We start from the raw sequence: 7,500 nt of genomic DNA, 5'->3' as shown, positions 1-7,500 counted from the left end.
AGGTAAAACGGCCTCACTATAATCCGGTTGTAAGAGCGAAAGTCCTTTGCCTATCGCGCAGGAACAGGATGAGACATTCTCCCTGCTTCAGTTGTCTTCCAATATCTCACGCTATGGACCCCAGCCCTCCCTCCACTATTCTCCCATTCCATTCTCCTTTTTTTTTTCTTGTTATTTATGTTCTTTTAATCCACCTCCTCCTCCTCTTCTACCTCCCCCTCCACTATTTACTTTCCTACTACTCCTCCCCTTCCCCATCCCTCCTCCTTCTCCTCTCTCTCTCTCTCCCTCTCACAGTCTATATCTCATCTCCCCATTCCTTCCTCTCTACCTGGAAACGGTAATTAATTGGTTGATTCTCGCGTGGTAAATGTTACTGCTGCTTCTCTCATGCGCTGTGCCGATTGCTGTCATACGACGCTTAAAGAAATGTTGATGCAATTATGTCAATCTATATAACCGTTTTCTGTTATTGATCAAACCTGTATAGGAACACCGACCTTGGGAAGTAACGGAATATTCTTTATTGGCAGGTGGTCTTTATAGACAGATTGGTTCATTTTCGATATAATGGCAAAAAAAAATGTATCTGCTGTATCCAAGCGAGTATTTGTATGTGCAGCTATCGTGTAGGATTTTTTTTTTTATCTGTGTTCCTATTTCTCTGAATAAATTTGATTGCACAAATGAGGTTGCACTTTTTAAAAATTCCCTATGTATTCATTTGTTTGCGGTGGACGAAAGACAGCATATGGTCTGTGGTTATGTTGTACAAGGTTGAGTATACCATAGCAGTGTACGGATTTTTATACGGTCAACTGGTTGTAGCACCATAATCCCGATTGTGATGTCTTTCCCGATCTTTGAAAGTTGAACGTGATGAAAAAAAATAATATTAGTATTAGCGTGTGAATGTGTGAATGTGAGTGTAAGTGTGTGTGTGTGTGTGTGTGTGTGAGAGAGAGAGAGAGAGAGAGAGAGAAAGAGAGAAAGAGTGAACGAGTGAGTGTATAGGTATGAATGTATGCCGCGTCGGCCGGAATCCCCGCAGTTTCGTCGACCTCCGCTGGAACAAGTCGTTACACCGCTGTTTATCGCCGAGTTACCGCTGCTGTGATGGCCCTTCGCATCGAGGCTGCGGCGAGGGGAAATACGGCGACGGTCCCCTCTTGGAGGGGGGTCTCGCTGGGAGCAACACGCGTGGGTGGGGGAGGAGTGGGTGGACTGACCTCATGACCTCGTTCGTGACATTGGTACGTCATTCACAACGTCGTGACGTCATCTTGCTTCCTATGGGAATCGTTAGGCCTCCCCTTGAATTATGAATGCCGTATGGTGTTTATTGTTCGTTTGCACTTGTTACTCCACATAAGAGTCCGCGCGTGCACTAATGAGAGTTGGACTTAATTTGTATTTATAGGCTCTATTTTATGCACATATATGTTTATATATATATATATATATATATATATATATATATATATATATATATATATATATATGTATATCTATACAACAGGCACAATCGTGCTATAGATATGCATTTTCGTCGTTTCTGGTGAACGCGAAGGCACTAATTAATATTGTATGGCGAAAGTTGATCAATAAGCTCAGTACTGGGAACAAGTGTGTATGTATGCGCTATGTACTGCGCAACATTTCTTGTTAGAAATAAATTATGTATTATTTTAGGGATAACTTGTCTATGCAGTTACTTGCTGGCAATTTGTGAGATAGGATAATTGTAAACATTTTTCTATCGGGGAACCTTGCTCACAATTACGTAGGATGGTTGTTGTATTTGCCATACCCAGTGATTTTATATTAACAAGGTTTCATTTATTATTTTCAGAGACTGAGCGGCGCATCAAACCAAACAACCCAGAGTTCAACGCGCAGTTCAATTATGCCGTAAGTATGCCTGTTTATCTCGAGTGCTTCTCGCCCACGCACTCCCCTTACCCCTTCCTAATAATTATCTTTGTGTATATGACCAATTTTCATTAGCAATTATTAGTCTTTAAGATTATTATTTTTAGGCATGCTGGGAGTTAACCCCAAACGTGTAGGATAGTGTTTAGCCAAGACAACCATTCACTCCTTAAGATTCATACCAAAATAACACCGTAATACACTCACTATTGGCACGAACTAGAAATAATGCTAATGACAACCCGTCAAAATCTGCAGGTGTGTCGGAATGTCTAAGTCCATTCGCACACACACGCACACACGCACACACACACACACACACACACACACACACACACACACACACACACACACACACACACACACACACACACACACACACACACACACACACACACACACACACACACACACACACACACACACACACACACACACACACACACACACACACACACACACACACACACACACACACACACACACACACACACACACACACACACACACACACACACACACACAACACACACACACACACACACACACACACACACACACAACACACACACACACATACACACACACACACACACACACACACACACACACACACACACACACACACACACACACACACACACACACACACACGCACGCACGCAGAAAAGATGAACAGAAGGAAAAAAAATGAAGCCGGCGATCGGCCTGTTAGCGTTGGTGGCCTCGTGTTAAAGGGGAGTACGAATCGCACATACATCTTTCGTGTTGCGTGATGAAACTCGGTTATTTCTCGATGGTAAAACGTTTCATGGAAGGGAGTGCTTTTAATGATTTTTCACGGCTACCTATGGCGGTTCATCTATCTGGCTTTTTTACCTACGCTTTTACGAACCACAGCTGAGCTTGTCTATATATTTAGATGAAGATTCATGCTTCTAAGATTTGCTCGAATATTTTTGTTTCGATTCCGAAATAGGGCATTTTTTAGCATTCGGAACTTACCATATACTCTTCATACCCAGTGACCCATCAAACGTATGGGAACACTGCACAAGACAATGGTCATGGTATAATGGTATAGTCTTGAGTTTGTCATGTCCGTAGCATGGGTTAGGGGTGCTTTCTTCCCATTCTTTATTGACGCTGTGCCCCCTCATAAAAGCTGAAGATGCCTGCTGACACAGTGGTGGCGCTCATCACCGGTCCGCCCGCACAAAAAAGGTGAAGAAGCTCTTGCTTTCAGCCGCGTGTTGTTAAGCCACCGAATGGCCCGACCTCATCATTGTGTTCAGTGGCGCCGCGGTTGGTGTCCGAAGATGATAGATGGTCCACAATGCCACACAGTACCACGGGACAATATGGGTATCCTGCAGTGTAACATGGCCGTTCGTAACGAGTTCAACCACATTACTAAAGGAAGCTCATACTGTTACACGGCGATATATAGACCCTAGGCATTAGACAGCCAGCAGTGTCACATGACAATAGAGACCCCTAATGTATGACAGTAGTTGGCTCGTAGTGACACATGACGGTAGTTAGTAATGGTAGAAATAGCTGGAAGTCGCTTAAAAGTATTTGTTCGTAACAGTATTGACAAACAGTCGGATTGATTAACGGTTGCTTGAGTGCCAACAGTACACAGTCGCCGTGCATTGGACTCTGTTTATGCAATAAGCAAGTATTGGACGTCATATTGATAAGGACTGTGCTGTGCGTGTCCCAGGGGGTCGATGCGATATTAGAGCGACTTGATGATTAATCTGCAGGTGGCCGACATGCAGGAAGGGAAAGATTTGGCGCCGACAGAGAGGCTGGATTCTATAAGGAGAGAACACGGAGCTTATTTTCATCCTTGAAAAATGGGTTGATATGGCCATATGTTTAAACGATTAGAAAATACCAGCTAGATCATGCCATCTGCTAATACTCTTGCAAGTGCTGATATGTTCGTTATTCCTCTTTTTTGATTTCTCGTGTTCTATCTATCTAGCTGTCTACACATCTGTTCTCTCTCACACACATGTGAATACTTTCGTATACATCTGTGTGTGTGCGTGTGTTTGTTCCCTCCCTCGTCCCATATCTCTTTCTGATTGCTCCTCCTCAGTCTCATCTTTTCTCCTTTTCCTTCTTCTTCTCTTTCTGCTTCTTCTTCTGCTGTTTTTCCTCCTCCTCCTCCTCGTCGTCTTTCTCCTCCTCCTCCTCCTTCACTTTCCCCGCCTCTCTCTCTCTCTCTCTCTCTCTCTCTCTCTCTCTCTCTCTCTCTCTCTCTCTCTCTCTCTCTCTCTCTCTCTCTCTCTCACTCCTCTCTCTCTTCTTTCTCTTCTCTCTCCTCTCTCCTCTCTCTCTCCTCTCTCCTCTCTCTCCTCTCTCTCTCTCCTCTCTCTCTCTCTCTCTCTCTCTCTCTCTCTCTCTCTCTCTCTCTCTCTCTCTCTCTCTCTCTCTCTCTCTCTCTCTCTCTCTCTCTCTCTCTCTCTCTCTCTCTCTCTCTCTCTCTCTCTCTCTCTCTCTCTCTCTCTCTCTCTCTCTCTAAGTAACTATATGTTTATCTGTCTAGATATTCAGCACACACAAACAGACACAAACACGCACCCATACGTCGAACATTCGCGATGATTGGAATCCTGCAATCGGCACAAACTGACGACGTAACCAAGAGTGTACACAGATCAATTTCCATTTGCCTCCAGCCTCAATAAATGAATAAAAAGGATTTTGCACGCGAGCTGATTCGTGTATAAAATGGAGAGAAGGAAGTCGTTCACTTAACTCCCAAAGCGAATATGATGTAGAAATCGATGATAGATTTCATTGAAGACTTGTTTACGTCTCGTGTCCGTTCTTGCTTGCGTATGAAGGTCACTTACCCCTAGTAAAAGGTCAGATGGGTAATAGGAATGAAATTAAGTGTGCCTATCTCAAATGCGAGCGTATACACACGCACGCACGCACATATAAACTAGTCCTATATTTTTGATAGTTTTTATTTATTTGACTGACTCTAGAAAAATCTAGTTGCATTGATTCAGTAGCTTTCGTATTCTACGCAACATGGAAGTTCGCGTGATATAGCAAGATGGATTGAAGTAGCAAGCGCTACTCGAGTGCCCGTATGCATAAAATATATTATTTACTGTTAGTAAGAAAAGCACGAACGTGTTTCTTGTTAGTGCTTGCCATTTATTGATAGATGCTATGGAAAATGAATAATTGGTTTCTTATGTCCTCATTAATACACTGTAAGACGAATGTTCCTGAATGAAGTACAAGAGGTATGGATCTACTCACGTTTCTTGAAAAAAATGTGTACCCCATTACGTTTACTTTTGTCCATTCCATGTCCTTACCTGCTCCTCACCTCGCACTGTTATGATATGACAGGTCCTGTGTCCGCCGCTTGATGACACTTTTTGGGGACGCTAATATTTCAGGTCCATTCGAGACTCTCAATTTTGCCTTAGCTTGTCGAGGTGTTTGCTAAAGGAAGTACGCTTAACCATGCTTGAGATGCATGTCATGTCGCATTGTTAGCGGCTCATTAGGGCTCTCGCTTTATCGCTAGACGTCCGTTATAGATCTGCCACCCGTCGCTGAGGACCGTCATTAGGTCTTTTAAGTATAAAGCGACCATTTGGGAGATCTCGGGCGCTGACTGCGGAGTTGTTCGTGGCTCTCTCGCTCGCATATGGCCTGGCCACGGGAGCTAAATAGGAAGTACATTTGAGCTTTGCTGGGTTGCTTTAAGGGATGGGGGTGGGGGAGGGGAGGTGGGGTAGTCAAATGATAAAGGAGGGAAAGCGAGAAGGAAGGGAAGAGAGAGAGAAATGGAAAGAGATAGGTGAAGACGTTGAAGAGCGAGAGTGAGAGAAAGTTCGAGAGCGAGAAAGAGAAAGAGTATGACAATTTTATTGAGACAAGTGAGAGAGGAGAGGAGAAGGGAGGAGAAGAGAGGAGAGGGGCGACGCTTATTTTGCTGTCAATATATCGGATTGACATTTACCAGTGGGAGGTAAACAGCTTCATGACGGTAGAGGAATTCTATAGTATTGATAAGAGCAAAATTGTGGACACTACTTACCACCACCTCTTACCTCTCGCGCTCAGATTCCCAAAGTGTAGTGTTACCAGCAATCCATTTACTTCCAAGTATTGCTGCCACATACGTAAGAAGCAGAGATGTATGCGTCTTGTTTTGAATGAGGGTGACCATATGATTGGTGGGAATAGACGTTGTCTTGAAGCCAGAAAAAATCGTAACATACAATGTAGTATCATGTTTTATGAAGATACACTGCCTGGCTTACACGAAAGATCTCAGCCTTTGTTTTTGTTACTATTTTTTAAGTAAATGTCTTGCGTAACTATAGACTTTTCTTCGTATCCGGATTAAAAGTTTGAGAACCCAGGAATCATTCTTTCGCTGTTCGTCTCGGTCCTTTTCGTCTGGCTCGAGCGAACTGAATGAGGGAAGTAAGTATTTGATCTCGGGGAAATTAGCCGAAATTAGCTCTCTAATTAAGCCTATGGGAGGCGGATTATGTGGTTTTTAAAGGGCAGAAAATCCCCTGAATTATGAGCCTTCCTTCCCAAGTTAGGAAAGTTGGACATTTGATATCACGTTCAAAATTGAAGGTAATTTATTTCTTGTTGGGTTGGTTAACCGACTGTAATCTAGACTAACTTCGTCTCCGCTGAACTACCTGACAACTTTTAAGAAATGTGCCATGAACTTTTTCATCACGTATAGGTGTCTGTGGGCGTGTCCGTGAGTGGTTCTTTCTCTTGCTACATTTCTTTCTTTTCGGTAGCTTCCTCTTCTTCTCTTTCCCCTCCTCCTCCCCCTCCTCCTTCTCCTCCTCCTCCTCCTTCTCCTTCTCCTTCTCCTCCTCCTCCTCCTCCTCCTCCTCCTCCTCCTCCTCCTCCTCCTCCTCCCCTCCTCCCCTCCTCCCCTCCTCCCCTCCTCCCCCTCCTCTCCATCCGCCCTATTCCTAATTCACAAACACGGTGTTTACACGAGAGTGCCAACTCCCGGATGACCTTTCGAAGGACGGAAGCAAAACATGCACCAGAACCCGGTAACTGAACTGGCTCAACGTAAAGTGGCCCATTTACAACGATTCGGCAAGGAGGAGGAGGAGGAGAAGAGGGTGGGGGGTGAGGGTGAGTCGTATCCCCACCCCACCCTATCCCACCTCCCCCACCCCACCTCACCTCCCTGCGCTTCAACTGGGCCGAAAACTTTTTTTTTTATTCTAATGTAAACCAGCCGCTCTTAAAGTATTTTTTTCTCTCTTTATCCGAACGCTGTTGTTGCTGGTCCTTATATACGACTGTCGTGTTACCACCGATTCCGGGATAGACTCTCTCGCCACGTTAACTGATCGATGGTGTAATGGCAAAGCGGTAGTTTAAATCATGGATAAACCGCGATATGGATTTTCGTGTTTTGATATGTATCTTTATGACTTTCTTCTCCTTTTTTAAGTGTGTTTTCTCGACCTTGCAAGTACGTGGGGTGAGTGACGAACGGAAGGCGGAGATCAGGTGGGGGTTTGGGGGAGG

The 7,500-nt window shown here is 44.3% G+C and overlaps 1 protein-coding gene across 21 annotated transcripts in view; it reads left to right on the top strand.

Moving 5' to 3' along the window:
* The window catches only part of ATP8B (ATPase phospholipid transporting 8B), a 223,590-nt gene that overhangs the window by 180,812 nt on the left and 35,278 nt on the right, over positions 1–7,500 (top strand). For all 21 annotated transcript variants that reach the window (XR_015191973.1, XM_086548386.1, XM_086548382.1 and 18 more), the window contains one exon: positions 1,853–1,911. Coding sequence is in view for 20 of the 21 variants with exons in the window: in XM_086548386.1 (XP_086404512.1) it covers positions 1,853–1,911 (59 nt within the window). In the remaining variant the exon portion in view is untranslated. The remainder of the gene's footprint in view (positions 1–1,852; positions 1,912–7,500) is intronic.

The sequence above is a fragment of the Penaeus japonicus genome, unplaced genomic scaffold, assembly GCF_977035675.1.
Source record: "Penaeus japonicus unplaced genomic scaffold, GWHDUDI00000001_assembly GWHDUDI00000020, whole genome shotgun sequence".
Taxonomy (NCBI): Eukaryota; Metazoa; Arthropoda; class Malacostraca; order Decapoda; family Penaeidae; genus Penaeus; species Penaeus japonicus.
The sequence above is the reverse complement of the archived record's forward strand: the minus strand, read 5'-3'. Positions and strand labels throughout refer to the sequence as shown.